The sequence below is a fragment of the Strix aluco genome, chromosome 2 (assembly GCF_031877795.1).
Source record: "Strix aluco isolate bStrAlu1 chromosome 2, bStrAlu1.hap1, whole genome shotgun sequence".
Classification (NCBI taxonomy): domain Eukaryota; kingdom Metazoa; phylum Chordata; class Aves; order Strigiformes; family Strigidae; genus Strix; species Strix aluco.
In genome coordinates, this window is record NC_133932.1 from 41130255 (window position 1) to 41147247 (window position 16993).

Sequence of the window (16993 nt, forward strand, 5' to 3'; positions counted from 1 at the left end):
GATTAGTGACAGAACAAGGGGGAACAGCTTTAAACTGTAACAGGGGAGGTTTAGACTGGACATTAGGGAAAAAATTTTCACAGGCATAGTGGTTAGACAGTGGAATAGACTGCCCAGGAGTCACCATCCCTGGATGTGTTTAAGGGTCGTTTAGATGAGATGCTGGGGGATATGGTGTAGGGGAGAACTTTGCAGAGTAGGACTGATGGTTGGACTCGATGATCCAAAGGGTCTTTTCCAACCTGAATGATTCTATGATTCTATGAAAAGTGTCAATGGTGAAGGACTGAGTTTACATGAGGCTTAACTTGTACAGCTGATAAGGAATCCCTGACTGAGGAGCATCAGGACATATATACATATAAATGGGGCAATATGGGTGACTGATCTCAGTCTCTGTAAGGTGTTTCTGACACACTTTTCCCACATACACTGTCCAGCAATTTGCAAGATAACAGTCACTGAAAACACTGCAGGCTAGCTCCATGGTTGGTACACTGGGATCCAAAGAGGGCGTTAGAGCCACTTTCAGGACACAGTTGCAGAGCTTGGACTCCATTTTTTTTTGTCTTGGTGGGACTCAGAGTAAATCAGCAGATGATAGATCAGTCAGGCTCAGAATCATTACTGAAGTAAAAGAAAAAATTTGGCATCCAAGCCACTACATTTGGATGCAGCTGTTGCGCAGAAATGAAGGGCAGCCTTTGATTAACTACTGAAATTCTTTAAGTGTTCAATCTAAAAGACAACTAAGGAGGATACGAAATTATTCAAGTTATGTAAATATCTCAGCTATCTCTATTCTACTGGTGTTCTACCCTACTTGAGAAACACTGGAAACAACAGGGAAAAATCAGCTAACCACTCTACTTACTGCTTGATGATAAATGGTGTAAAAGATCAGAGTATCAAAATTTAAGATCCAGAAGACCTATTTTACTATACTTGATTCAATTTATGGAGCTAATCCTTTATGGCATATTTTACTATAATAATTGCATGAAATAGCTTTAGTCTGATCACACTATTGCAGCATCTGTGTAGATGTTGAGAACTTTCAGTTCTTACATGAACAAACAAAATCACCAATATAAAATGATGTATGGGCTAAGATTTGTACTTAAGATAACCTTGTAATGCTGCTTTAGCATATAGAGAAGTGTACAATATTGAATTACAGTGAATAGCATATGTGTCTCAGACAATCCAACACTTTTTATGAAAGCTGGAAAACTTAAAAAATAATGTAAGAATATGAACAAGAATTCTAAAACTGACCTTATTCCCACTTTTTTATTATCCATGCTTATATGACACATGAAAAAACCTCAAGCACTTCCTTACCCATTCCTTTTAGGAGGACTATATACATGCCTCTCATTAAAATCTATGAATATCTAAACTGATGTGGATAAAAAAAACCCAGCTTTCATGGATGAAGCATGAGAGCTCAAACCATCTTAAACGGTCTAGAGTTCTCCTCCACCTGCCTGAAATACACAGATTTGTGTACTCTATGAACATACATGGAACAGCTACAGCAGAAAATAAGACAGTTTGACTAGCATTTCACTCTGAAAGAAGAGGGATTCTCCTTGCAATCTGCAAGAGAGTCCTGTGGAGGATTAAGATCTACAAAGAAGAACTTATCTACTGGAAATGACTTGCTATGACCTCCAAGTTTATTATGGTTTGGTCGCACCTAAACACCCACAACCACACAGCCCACTCCTCTCATCCCCAAGAAAACACAGTAAGGGGCTGCGTGAAGGAAGGGGAAGCACTCAAAGTGATTAAAAAAAACCCAAACGCATACGTGTAAGAGTTTATCTGCATTAGATTTTCTTCCTCTAAAAATTCTACCCAATATTTTAATGATACACAACTTCCTTTGTACCACACTACACATAACTTTGTTGTATGAATGAAATGGCAAATATGATTATTCTACACAACCTTAACATAAAGTTCTATGTGCAGTTAAGCCATGGTAAGTTAAGGCATCAATTTATACTCATGTTCTCAACAAGCTTACTTAAAGGTATGGAAGAAAAATGTAAATTAATTCACAACTCTGATTTATTAATACTTAGGTCTCACAATCAACTTGACTTTATTGCTCCATTCACTGGAAGGTGATAAATAGCACAATCCACTGATGGCAAAAGTCTATGCTGAACAGGTGGTCTTTCAAAGAATCAACTACTCTAAATCTAACTACTTTGTCTTATTTAATTTTATCTTACAGTTATGTACCATTTTCACAGTGCAAATTGTAGCAAGATACCTCTTGTAATAAGAACTGGTGCACAAAATACTCTTCAATGTTAAACGATGAAGTGAAATTCAACCAGATTTAACACAATCTTAAAATAGTGGATTCTCAGGTTTTCTGAAAATTTTTCTGTTCTTCTCATTAATTAGAATGCAATAGAGTTGCATGCCATGTACAATATGTGGCATTCATTTCACCACTATCAATAAAGAAAGCATTAAGTTGTAAGATAACAAAAAAAAAATCCAGCTTCTGAGCTCATGATTTAACCAACTTATCTTAATTTGAAGAATAAAAGATTATTTACATTATTCTGAGGAAGGCACAAATCTTTTGTCTTACATATACATAGAAACAATTTAGGGCAGGGAGTGGGAGGGTGGAGGGACAGCCAGGGGGAGAAATTTCACTTTATTGTTCCAAATCATCAGTCAGTAGTGACTTACTGCCTCCTTACCTGCAGTTGTATTTAGTCCAGTAAGATGATAGACCTTTTATTAATCAATCAAGTAGTAAAGTCACATTTACTAACAGTTTCCATACTGAGTGTAAAAACGCACTGACCTAAACACTGCACCTTTTCTGACTTTTTTCCAGTGACACTATATCCCTGCAAGAATAAATCCCAATGAAGTCTGAGGACCTTTCAACAGAACCCCTGTGACTGAGTCTATTCCATTTATCATCCTTCTCTCATCACCAATAAAAGAAAACCAAAATCCCATCTGAAAACCAATGCTTCCCCCATATCCAACAGCAGACCCTTTCAGTCCTGAAAGCCCTGCCAGAATTTATAATGCGTTCTAAGTTTTTATATCAGTTTTAAGCATTCTGATTCAAGTCTGAGTGTACTGCTTCTCACGTCCAAAACTATCACATTATACAGTATGTAAAAATTACTGATTATCAAGCTAAATGAAAACAAGCCCACTTTGCCTCTTCTTTTCCAAAAGAAAAGTTTTTTGTAAACAGGCTTTCAAACAAATGCAGACTACAGACTATCGATAACAACAATTCACAAAAACCTGTCAAGTCACACTGCTCTATCCCCCTTGCTGAATCGTATTATAGGGAGCTAAAATTCTTCTCCTGTAAGTGCTTTCTTTTTCAAGCAACTTCTGTGGTTGCCACAGGTATGTTACAGTAATTCAGATACGCGGCCCAGGACAGCATGTCCTCAAACATCATATCTATGATTAAAAAAAATTAAACTATCATACACTCACACTAAACTGAAGTTGAAATATTCACCTACCAATAAAACACCGCACAATACTGATACTGTTAGTTTATTGCAACTTACCATTGAAAGGCATTGTAATGGAAGTAGACCAAACCAAGGCCATATAAAAAGGCAGCATTCTGTAAAGGAAAGAAACAATGTTGAAAACCAAGATAAAACAACCATATGCTGTAAGATTGAGTTTCCAGTATTTTATTCATCGTTTGACATTCTATTTCCATGATAAGATAAGCACATTTAAATTTCACCTTGAACAGGAAGAACCAAAAGAAGGAATAAAAGGATAGGTAGACATTTAACAAAACAAAACACTATTCTCTGCAAAATATTTTTTGAGGAATAGCAACAACAATAATATTATTTTACATCAGACAAACTGATGTGCTTTGTTCTACTTGTACAACAGTAGGAAAGGAAATGACAGAGTAGAGGTCTTTGGCAATTTAATATAATAAAAAATGTTTTATGACCAAATACTGTTTCATAGTCATAATAATTTATACCCACATAAAAGTAAACAAAGATACACACACTAATTTCAGAGTCTAAAGTAGAACATTAATTATATGGATCTGAAAATATGCTTAAGGAAATTCCATTTTTCTGAATACCAAAAATACAGACCATTGGCTTCAAACCTAAGACAATCATATTTCTTCATAATTAATCAAATTTCTATTTTCTATTTCCCTACTTTGTGGAAGGAGAAAAAAAAAAAAAGAAGGAAGAAAAAAAAAAATGAAGGAAGAAAAAAAAAAATGAAGGAAGAAAAAAAAAAGAACCATTCTCCATCTAGAAATCCATTTACCCACCCATTTTCTTTTCACAGAAAAGTTTGACTTGCTTCTAAGCTGACATTACTAAGAAGGTTTAATGGATGTTTAACTATAAAATTCTACAAACAATTATTACATAATTCCTAAATTAGGAAAAATAAACAAATTGCTTTTTCTTTTTAAAAGTTATGTCACTGCATAGCTCTTTTCTCTTTAGCAGAGCAATTCCACTTACAGGAGGCAACATATACATGCTGCCTATGACAGATTCTTAGGCTTTTCTTATGTGTAATACTGGTTTTGAGAGACCAGGAACACATCCCAAAGAATATAAAGCTCTGACACATGGACAAGAAATGGAATTTCCATTGTTGAAGATTGTAGTTCAAGATAATCCCTCTTCCACTTCCACGCACTTCTTCCACAAGACAAATTTCTAAGGAATTCCATTAAAGGAATGCCTTAAACTCAATCCAAATATAAAAAGGTATAACCAACTTTCTCTAGAAAATAACTGGTAAGTAGAACACAAATCAAAGAGCAGGATTCATGAGAAACAGGACCCAATATTACCATTTCATTATATCTCATCTGCATCTTCTAAATGCAAATTAAAACCAGGGGAAATGCCAAAGATCCTTTCATGAATACAGTTGGATCATAGCTTCAGCAATGGACAGCTTCCAAGAAAATTCAGTGGTATGACCAGATACTACAGCAATCAGAGCACTGGAAGATGTTAACAGGGGGAGTGGAGGGGGAAGTACATAAACAATAAATGATGACACTTTAATACTACCATAAAACCATATTCTTGTTTAATTGAACAAAAACACAACACGGACATCGTAAAGATAAAAGATCTCTATTTCCATAACTCATATATTTCCTGCTTTCCAAGTCTGCTCTGGCAACAACAGACCAGGAAAGAAGGCAAGCTCAAAAACTGAGCATGCATAATGCCTTGATTTAAGTCATTTTAAATGAAGAAGTAAGACAGAGAGATTTCCACGTGTGCAACCTGAAAACCTACAAAATACAGTGCACACTTAGTAACCTTTATTGTGTTTAGGTCAGGCTCATTTGTAGAACAGAACTTAACAACACTGTCCAGTGTTACCTCAGAGATCCACCAACTGCAATCAAGACTAGATCATTGTAAAGATTGAGAATAACAGTAATAAAAAAAAAAAATCCTTCATCACCACACTGCAAAATTCAAGCAAAAATATGGCAGACAACTAAAACCTCTTCAATCTTCAAAGAATTTAATTTCCTCTTCTGAAATCTATTAGAATTCACAGTCCAAATGAGTTACAGATTCAGACAATTAATCTAGCTGATAATATGATCCTAAGGGTTAATAATAATCAACTTTCAAGGCACAACAGGACCAAGACGCAGGCGATTTGTCCAAATGTAATAATATATCAAGTTCACATGAAGCTTTCAGGTTGTCCCTACCCAAGTAAAATACAAATCAACCATTACTGCTCTGTCCTCCGTTCTGTGATTGGTTTTTCCATTTTTCTCTCTGTGATGGCTTAGCCCCTGCCGGGGTCTGAGACCACGCGCATTCTCATTGCGTCTTACAAAGCATTTCAGATTGACCTTAAAAACTCTGTTGAACTGTCAGTGTCTTCTCAATACAAACAGGGCAAGATTTAAGACTCTCTAATACTTCAAATGTAAAGGTGTAAATTCTTAAATGTCAGTATGGATCATATTTATCTATTCTGAAATACTATAGCTCCAATCATACGTAATACCATTAGTACTGCTTGTTGATTATTAGATTTGTTTTAATAAAGATTAAAATATATCTTTTAATCTTAATTTGAACCTGGATGGGACTTTCACAAGGACTGGAAGATATTGCAGTGTTTCAATGTATGTAGTATCTTTATATATTTCAATAATTCAATAATTCAAGGCGAGATGCACATAAAGTTCATTACTTCAGCAACTAACTTTTCTGCCATATTGCAGAATACCATCAAGTTCAACGTGCAGCCAAGTTCCTACTGGCAACAGCCAATATGAAAGGCTGTAACAGCTTATTGCATATTGGGACAAAGCAGGATCATTACATGAAATTTTCATCTACAAAATGTCCTTTTTCTTAATATCATAAGATTATGTGACTCTGTTTACCAGGAACACACCCTGTCTTAAGAAATCTATTTCCAGTTGCCTCTGTTGCTTTTATTTGAACAAGTTTATCACAAAAAATATTCATCCCACATTTTCCAGTAAAGACTACTTTTATAATTGAATACCTGCTATTCAGAATCCTGCTATAAATAACCAGTGAGTTAGAATACATGATCACTTTTTTCCCCTCCAAACATTTTTCAGTAAGAAGTAGAAAACTATCTTATCACCATCCTTTCCTGAACATCTTCACAAGCCTCACAATTTCTGAAGATGTCAAGCTAAAAAAATTCATTCTTTGGCTACTAACTTCTAATATAATTTTTGTGTTATGAGATATCTCTCTCTACTAAAATCTACAGTAAAACAAAAAAAAGCTGCAAACCAAACCAGACTGTACCTCAAATCTGAAGTTGAATGTCTGTTTGTTTTTATTCTGCAGACATGCTATTAAAAAGCAGAAATGCTATTTTCAAGCCGATGTCATTTACATTTTCCACAATCAAAAAATGTAAAAATGTTTCATACCAACCACTAGATGGCTCAAATACCTCTTTCCATTTTACACAGCAATTTAAGAAGATTGTCAAGTTTACATTGTGTATTCTGCTACTTACAAGCACTATTAATGCTGAGCACCGTTTCAATTATATTTTAAAAAATATGTAAGCCACAGTATTTTACTGATAGGTGACTCTGAAGGCAAAAATGTATCTGTATGTACCTTTTTCTGTAACTGAGATGAATAAGCATGCTGAAGACTTTTTTTGCTTGTTTGTTTTAAGTAATCAAGAAAAAAAAAAGAATTAACCAATGAGGAAAACCCCACCCATCTCACAGACCTTCTATATTAACCCAAGTAACTGGTTTATAGTCTCTTTGAAGCAGCAGATGGAAACAGATCCCCAACATTTCATGTGCTCTCTTCTCTAGCCATTTCAGGCCAAGTTCACAACAAAGTCTTTTTCTCCATCTTCAACCATGCAGTCAGTGCTTCCGCAGAAACATGTCAGACTAGACCACCACAGTTACACTTCATAAACACAGGGTCAGAAAAACACACGTGTCCTGTGTAACAAGTGGCCATACTCACATTCAGACTTAAAAATGGCCATCTTAGACTGACTCAGAAATGTATAGCTACCACATCTGACTCCAGGTGTTTTTCACCAGCAACATGCTTATCTGCCACAAGCAGTTGAGACTCTGCTACTGACTCCAAATTAGTGTTTTATAAACACTAGAATATACAAAGAAATGATGCTCTGAAATGAAAATCTGTTCAGCATGCACTTCTAGAAAGTCAGTGAGTAGAAAAAGATGTTAGAGTCAAAGCAGCCTCAGGGCAGCATCCAGTCAGGACCTTACAACTTAAAAATTAAAAGGAACAGTTTTTGCCATAGTTTCATAGCATTGCTGATCCAGAAACATTCCCTAACACTGCCACTCATTTTTGTTGATACAATCATTTGTAGAGTACTACAGTCAACTGGATGCCAGAACTGATCTGAGTTATTAATATCCAGCTAAACAAGGATTATTTTCAACTGGATCAGTTTCCCAGCCAAGTTCACTGTGTAGCCCCCCCTCAAACAACTGCATTAGCACAAGTGAAAAAGCGGAATGTAACCAAGATAAGTGAAACTTTTTAAGCCTACACTGCTACCAACAAAATGCATATCAAACCTACAATAACTTTTCAAACAGAATGAGTGAAATCCTAGATAAAAGACTTAAACAGGCAATCTACACTTAAAAAAAAAAAAAAAAGGTAGTACTTTATTACCTCTTAACCCACATATAAATGACTTGAGAGAAATCAACTTCTATGGGTCAGTACAAGATGAATGGATTTCATGTTTTTACATGAAAGTACATCACAGCCTGCCTGTCAGCCTTCTCCATTAAAGTCCTTAACCAGTGAGACACGTAGGCAAACACACCATTTCTCCTTTATGACTCTAATGGGCAGTGCCAGATGCAGGTAAAATAATCCCTTTATTTCATTAAAAAGTTGTTAATATTTAGACAGAAATCAGAATGTATCCCACAATAGTACAAAATAAAAAACAGAACAATAGAAACAAAGTCCATGTAGTTGGTTGGTGGAAGTCTGAAGGAAAGCTATCAAAAAAAGACAAAGTTCAGCACCGTTATGAGACCAGTGATTGTTTTTCATTTGCTTACTACTATTGCCAGGAATCAAAAAGTCTTTGATGACAAAAATTGTGCCCAGTAGGACTCTGAACGCCCCTTCCACAGCTGTCCAAGTTCCAGTGGAACCTGCAGTTTGGCCCACGTCACACCAGGCTGCAGAAGATGCACGTGGGCAGGGGCCCACTGCTCTTCAGAAAACCTCACTAGGAAAACAAGGGTTTACAGTTTACATTGCATCCTGTGGTCACAGCGTCTCTCAGCCACCTGTTCAAAGCAGAAGAACAGTTTTTGTGTTCAAATATGCAAATATGTTTATTTCTTTACTGAAAAAATGAAAGCTGAAGTTTTGACACTATGGTGCCTAATACTTTCTCCTGACACTACTCAACATATAGTAAGAGTTTCCTGGAGAATATGTACTGCACAAAAAATTTCCACTCAGGCTCTTGTGCATAAACAGCTATATGCCTTTGGGAGTTGACAAGCTCTAGCAGTTCCAGTCACAAAGATTATAAGTGTTCAGTAGAAAGATGGGAGGGTTCAAATAAAATTTGTTTAGATTTGTACAAACACGAAAAAAAGAGAGCTACCTCTCTACATGTCTTACACATTCCCAACACCTGCAAAAATACTAAGATCCCTTTAAAGGGTGTATTACATATTAGTAACATTAGCTTTGGCATCTTCAAGAAATTTTATAGTACCTGAAAAATCATTAGGTTTATACAGAATCTCTAAAATACAGCTATACGTAACACGCTTGCACGACCCTGCTTCGTGAGCAACAATCACAATAGTCAAAGAATTGTAACTGGGTGTGTGCCTGCATCTCAACAGCAATGTGAAAGCAGAAGTCATTATTCCTGTAACAAATATATTCTGGCACATATAATAGATTAATTAATGTAACGTCTTGGCAAATAACTGCAAAGTAATTTCTTCTTGTGTTTAAAAAGTTAATCTTTCCAGAGAGTAAGTATTGCCAAAATACACCTACTACTCATAGAAGAAAACTGGCTAATATATCTTTCTTAATTCATAAAAAATACTTTCCTTTTTTTCCTTTCACAGAAAAATTAAGGTGAAGCAGAAAAAACAAACCAAACCAAATAAAACCCAAATAAACAAAAATCCCACACCAACCACAAAAATAAATAAAAAAAATTTTATTTTTTTTCCCCTTGTAAGTAGTACCCATCTTTGAAATTACTATACTCTCTCCTCACCATCCTGCTCCCCTTCTCATCTCCTCTTTAGGAAAGACAGTACATTTGTCCATAGCCTTTGCAACTCCCCACCAGTGCTGCACTGCCCTATTCCCTACAGCTCCCCTCTGAATGAACACTATCCTTTCAACTTCTCTGAAACACTGCTGTCCTACCATTTTCACTCGTGGACTAAGACACCTATGGCAGAACCTGCTTAAACAAACTGAAGAGAGCGCCTAATACCACCACTGTCCACGAAGTAGCTTTCCAGCACTAGATGTAAAAAGCTTCTTGTCACACAGGGAAGGACAGGTACATCAAGACAAGACTAATAGTGAATTATCAAAACCCACATACAGTAGCTAATTCAAGATACATTAATAATTTCATACCCCCTTGAGTAATACACCGTTGCTACAATCACTTTATAGGGAGCACTTTTATATTAAAGACAAAATGATAAAACAACATTAAATAACTCAAAACCTCTTCATAAATGATGGAATATATGCAGTTTTGTAAACTGGGTATTCCTTTATCCATAAGTAAATTTAGGTCCTCAGCAAAACGGAATACTGATCAACTAGTGTACCTCCTCAAATCTCTTATGAGAACAAACAGCCAAGCAAATGTCTAAATAGTGATCATTGCTATGGGTATCTGACTTATGTGCCTTTCACCAAAGCTTATAAAATTTCACTTGATGTAAACATCTTCATTTTCCACTTGACACAACTATTTTCAATAATGTAACTATTTTAACAGAAAACAGTATTTTTCTGAAACAAATCAAGTGAGCAAAGGTGTTGTGCAACACAGAAAGATTAAACTCAACTTGAAAGACATTTTATAGAAACGATTCATCTAACCAAATTTAATACTCTCCCTACAGATTCCCTGAATACTGTTAGCAATCACAAAGTTTCTGATTTATTTTGTATGATACATGATTTAAAAAAAAACCCAAAACCCCACAACTCCTGACCCCAAATAGAAAGCCATATTTGAGATTAGATGCTTTATAGCTAAACCAATTTGCCCAAGGTTTGCACAAAAACTGGAGATAATCTCCCTGGAGATCACCTAGTCCAACCCACTGCTCAAGGAAGGTTCAACTAGAGCAGGTTTCCCAGGACAATGTCCAGTTGGGTTTTGCCGCCCTGCAAGGATAGAGGCTCCACAATCTCTCTGGGCAACCTCCTCCACTATTAAATCACTTTCATAATTTAAAAAAAAAAAATCCCTATGTTTAAAAGGCATTTTGTGTTTTCAATTTGTACCCACTGACTCTTATTTCACTAGGCACCACTGAAAAGAGTCTGGCTCCATCTTCATTAATTCCCACATCAGGTATTTGTACACCCTGATAAGATGCCCCTGAGCCTTCTCTTCTCCAGGCTGAACAACCCCAGCTCTCTTAGCCTCTTATCCTTGTATGGCAGATGTTTGAAGCCCTTCATCAGTCTCATGGCCCTTTACTGGACTTGCCCCAGTATCTCCCCGTCTCTGTTCTACTCAGGAGCCCACCACTGGACTCAGTACTCCACATGTGTCTCACCAGGGCTCAGAAGGACAGATCACCTCCCTCAACTTAATGGTGATGCTCTGCCTTATGCAGCCCAGGACGTTGTTGGCTGACTTTGCTGCAACAGCACATTGATGGCTTATGGTCAATTGTCCACCAGGACCCCCAGGGTCTTTTCTGCAAAGCTGTTTCCAGCCAGTCAGCCTCCAGCCTATGCTGGTGCATTGTGTTATTCCTCCACAAATAGAGGACCTGGCATCTCCCTTTACTGAACTCCAAGAGGCCTCTAGGCTGTTCAGGTCCCTCTGAACAGCAGCACAACTATGTGGTCTCTTCCCCGTTTTGTATTCTCTGCAAACTTGCTGAAGGTGCACTCTAACCCATAATGCAGGTCACTAACTGCAGATGCTGAAGAACACCGGTCCCACTATCAACCCCTGGGGTACACCACTAGTGGCTGGCCTCCAGCTGGACTCTGTGATGCTGATCACAACCCTCTGAGTCCAGGTTAGCCAACTTTCAATCTATCACACTGACCACTTATCTGGTCTGTACTTCATCAGTTTGTCTATGAGTATATTATGGGAGACAGTACAGAAATCCTTACTAAAGTAAACACAAACAATATCAATGGCTCTCACCCCCTACACCAAGCCAGTCAAGAGCACTGCCAATAAAAAACTGGTGGGATGGCCCAGCCCAAAGAATTGTGGTGAATGGAGTTAAATCCAGTTGGTGGCCGGTCACAAGTGGTGTCCCCCAGGGCTCGGTTTTGGGGCCACTCCTGCTTAACATCTTTATTGATGATCTAGAGGAGGGGATCAAGTGCACCCTCAGTAAGTTTGCAGATGACACCAAGTTGGGTGGGAGTGTTGATCTGCTCGAGGGTAGGGAGGCTCTGCAGAGAGACCTGGACAGGCTGGAGCGATGGGCTAAGGCCAACTGTAGGAGTTTCAATAAGGCCAAATGCCGGGTTCAGCACTTCGGCCACAACAACCCCCAGCAGCACTACAGGCTTGGGGAGGAGTGGCTGGATAGCTGTCAGTCAGAGAGGGACCTGCGGGTATTGATTGACAGCCGGCTGAACAGGAGCCAGCAGTGTGCCCAGGTGGCCAAGAAGGCCAATGGCATCCTGGCTTGTATCAGAAATAGCTTGGCCAGCAGGGACAGGGAAGGGATCTTACCCCTGTACTCGGCACTGGTGAGGCCGCACCTCGATTACTGTGTTCAGTTTTGGGCCCCTCACTACAAAAAGGACATTGAATTACTCGAGCGTGTCCAAAGAAGGGCAACGAAGCTGGTGAAGGGTCTGGACAGGTCTTATGAGGAACGGCTGAGGGAACTGGGGTTGTTTAGTCTGGAGAAGAGGAGGCTGAGGGGAGACCTCATCGCCCTCTACAACTACCTGAAAGGAGGTTGCAGAGAGATGGCGATGAGTCTCTTTAACCAAGTAACAAGCGACAGGACAAGAGGCAATGGCCTCAAGTTGTGCCAGGGAAGGTTTAAACTGGATATTAGGAAGCATTTCTTTCCAGAAGGGGTTGTTAGGTGTTGGAATGGGCTGCCCAGGGAGGTGGTGGAGTCCCCATCCCTGGAGGTGTTTAAGAGTCGGGTTGACATAGCACTCAGGGATATGGTGTAGTTGAGAACGGTCATTGTTAGGTTAATGGTTGGACTAGATGATCTTCAAGGTCTTTTCTAACCCAGATGATTTTGTGTTCTGTGAAACAGCTATCAGGTTCATCAAGCATAATTTCCCCTTCATAAATCCATGCTGATTACTTCCTGTGACTTGCCTGCCCAAAGTGTGTTTGGAAATTTTCCAGGATAATCTGCTCTACCACATTCCCAAGGATAGAGGTGAGGCTGACTGGACTGTAGTTCCTTAGATCCTCCTTCTTGTCCTTCTTGAAGACAGGAGTGACATTTGCTTTCTTCCAGGCTTCAGGAACCTTCCCCCATCACCATGACCTTTCTAGGATCACTGAAAGTAATCTCACAGTGACACAGGTGAGCTCCCTCAGCACTTACTGAAGCAGCCCACCAGGTCCCATGGACTTACAGATATCCAGACTGTTTAAATGTTCCCAAACCTAATCCTCCTCACTGAGAGCAAGTCTTCCTGGGTTCAGACTTTCCCACTGGTCTCAAGGATCTTGGAATCCTGAAGGCAAGTCTTATCAGTAAAGACCAAGGTGAAGAAGGCATTAAGTGCCTTGGTGTTTTCCATTTACTTTGTTACCTGCCCCATTCAGCAGCAGACTCACATATTCTTTCATCTTCCTTCTGCTGCTGATATACTTGTAGAAGCCCTTCACATCCCTCACCAAATTCAACTCCATGTGGGTTTCGGCTTCCCTTATGTGGTTCCTGAATGCTTGGATGATGTCTCTATATTCCTCCCGAGTCATCTATCCTTGTTTCTACCTCTTATATGCTTCCTTTTTACACCTGAGTTTTATCAGAAGCATCTTGTTCATCCATGCAGGATTCCTTTCCTTTTTATCTAACTTCCTGCAAGTCAGGATGGACTGTTCTTGAGCTCAGAGAAAGTTATTCTTGAAAATTAACAAACTCTCATGGACCCCTCTTCTCCCCAGGCCAATGTCCAAGGGATTCTTCCAAGCTGATCCCTGAGCAGACCATGGTCTCCTCCCGTAAGTCCAGAGTTTTGATTCTACTATTTGCCTTGTTACCTTGTCTCAGGATCCTGGACTCCATCATTTCACAGTCCTGCAGCCAATGCTGCCACAACCTTCACACTCACAACCTGTTCTTCCATGTCTGCAAGGATGAGATTAGCAGATCATCTCCCCTTGTTGGACTCTCCATCAATTGTGTCAGGAACTTGCCATCAATATACTTCAGAACCTCCTTGATTGCTTGTAGCCTATTGCATTGCACTGCCAGCAAATATCAATATGGCTAAGCCCACTATTAGGACCGGTGTCTGCAAATGCAATGCTTCTTCCAGTTGTTGAAAGGCAGCCTCATCTACTACTTCCTGATCAGGTGGTCTGTAGGAGACAACCACCACCACGTCACACACATTGCTCATCCACTAATTCTGACCCATAATCTCTCAACTACCTTCTCAACTCTCCAAAAGCAGGGCTCCATACATTCTAGATGCTCTTTCATAAATGGCTTCTCTCACTCCTCACCTCCCCAGACTGCCCTCCCTAAAGAGCCTGTACCCATCCACTGCAGCACTCCAGTTGCCTGAGCTGTTGCACTGCATCTCTGTGATCCCAGTCAGATCATAGCCCTGCAACTGCATGTGGACCTCTGACTCCTCCCCTTTTTTCCCCATGCTGCATCTTTGTGTGTACAAGCACTTCACAGAGGCACCCATTTCTGTTGATTTCCCAGAAAAGGTAAGAGACATGCCTCCATAATGCTGTCCTGTAGGCACTTCCTTATTTTGTCCATACCCTTGAGGTGATTACCGTAAGCAAATTAAACAAAGAGCAGTTCTTCTCAACCTCTGTTTTTGACAACTACTGCTCTTATTTCATACCTATTGAAGGATTTGGCTTTTCTCTTTTTCCAGCTAGATACACTGACCTAACAAAAATTATTATATCTCTTCACAAATGTTTTCAATCAAAGTACAGAATCATAGAACCACAGGATGGTCTGGGTTGGAAGGGACCTTAAATATCATCTAGTTCCAACCCCCCTGCCATGGGCAGGGACACCTTCCACTCAGACCAGGTTGCTCAAAGCCCCGTCCAACCTGGCCTTGAACACTGCCAGGAAGGGGGCATCCACAGCTTCTCTGGGCAACCTGTTTCAATGCCTCATCATCCTCATAGTGAAGAATTTCTTCCTTATATGTAATCTAAATCTACCCTCTTCCGGTTTAAAACCGTTACCCCTTGTCCTACCACTACAGTCCCTCCCTTGTCTTTCCAATAGGCCCCCTTTAAGTACTGCAAGGCCGCTACAAGATCTCCCCAGACCCTTCTCTTCTCCAGGCAACAACCCCAACTCCTCCCTCAGCCTGTCCTCATAGGGGAGGTGTTCCAGATCCAAATCATCTTTGTTTCTTCAGAAATTAATGTCTGTTCATGTATACACACACACATTACTGAAACATCTTTTCTGGAAGATGACATTTGGACAGTTTATTGAAATGTTTTATTCCCTTTTATATGGCAAGTGATCATCACCATTTATACCCATCATCTTCAAAACATTTTATGAAATAGAACTACTAGTATGGAATTTTATGTTCATGATTCACCATTTTTCCAATCCTTTCCAGCAAAGATAGGAATCCCACTGAGATTACAAGTAGCCCCATTATTTCTCTGTCAGTTTCTCACTGCTGGAGAATCACTACTGTGTTGGAAAAAAGCCTTAATATCATTAATTACACTGCTGCTCTACCTGAGGCACTGCACATAAAATGGGAGTGGACAAGCCAAATACATTAAGGCATGAATGACTACAAAGTAATTCAAATACACACAAGCAAACCACTAAAACCAAAGGAAAATAATCATAAAAATTAAGTGGCAAAACTGTCTATGGTTGTTCCCTTGAAACTTAAGCGACATTGTGCTGGGCAGTAACTAGAACCAAGCTGGATCTGGAACTCTGCTTAATGGAAAAATTTTAAGTTGAATTTTTAACCAAGTTCCTTAAGAATGCTGTTGCTACTTATATGTTGTTCTTTCCAGCTGAACAACTCCTGAACCTGCTAGCCACTTTCAAATGAATTCTACAGAAAGCAAGTCATCTCAGAGATTAAAAACCTGAGGAATGTCACTGAAAATACCTGCTGGATAGAGAGAAAAGAGCCCCCAAACCAATGACTACTTTCAGAAAGCAAGTAAGAGTTTAATTACTCTCTCCTCTTTGGGAAGAGACATTTAGCCCATTAGCACAGATTTAAATCAAGCACGTTCTTTTCCCTGCTCAGAGATGTCATTCAGGATGCTTCACTTGGAAAACCAGAAGAATTCCAGTTCGTGTGTGCTTACAAAGAGAAGTGGGAGAAGCAAAGACAGGAGGTACAAAAGGGCAACAGACACCAACCCATCATTACTTGAGCTTCATTAGCTCTAGCGTAAAAAGTTTGTTCTGTAAACTGCAAATTGAATAAAACCCCACATTTAGAACAAAATCCTGAGTATCAGCTTTCGTCAGTAATATCTGAAAATGGAAAATGTTACTGGACAGCATAATTTTGGGTATATATTTTATGTATTGTTATAAATATATCAAATAATAAAACAAGAATATTTTTTAAAGGTTTGATTGTTTAAAGTATCAAAATGTAAGGTCATTGATTAATGGTTGCTAGTTGGATATCAATCAGTTATTACTGAAAATGATTTTCCAATTAAGACTGTAGCTGGTTTAGTAGTAATCACTAATTGGTGTTCTAATTGGTGATTTGCTGCTTTATTTGTTAGAATGTACAAATACTTAAAATAGGATGCAACAGACAAGGCAGCAGGCCCACATGACAGGCAGCTGGGGGAGCAGACAAGATGGCCAGCAGCCAAGAGCAAAGCAAAGCAGCTGGGCAGCCCACCAACCATTCCCACAGAATATTTCAATTCCATCAAATCATCATTTCTTAACAGAAAACTGTACATCAGTAAATTTTCAGCCCACTCTGTGAATATATATACTAGTGAG

The 16993-nt window shown here is 38.9% G+C and overlaps 1 protein-coding gene across 14 annotated transcripts in view; it reads right to left on the bottom strand.

The window, feature by feature from the left end:
* Positions 1-16993, bottom strand: part of KDM6A (lysine demethylase 6A) — a 165016-nt gene that overhangs the window by 82530 nt on the left and 65493 nt on the right. For all 14 annotated transcript variants that reach the window (XR_012621920.1, XM_074814498.1, XM_074814492.1 and 11 more), the window contains one exon: positions 3579-3637. Coding sequence is in view for 12 of the 14 variants with exons in the window: in XM_074814498.1 (XP_074670599.1) it covers positions 3579-3637 (59 nt within the window). In the remaining 2 variants the exon portion in view is untranslated. The remainder of the gene's footprint in view (positions 1-3578; positions 3638-16993) is intronic.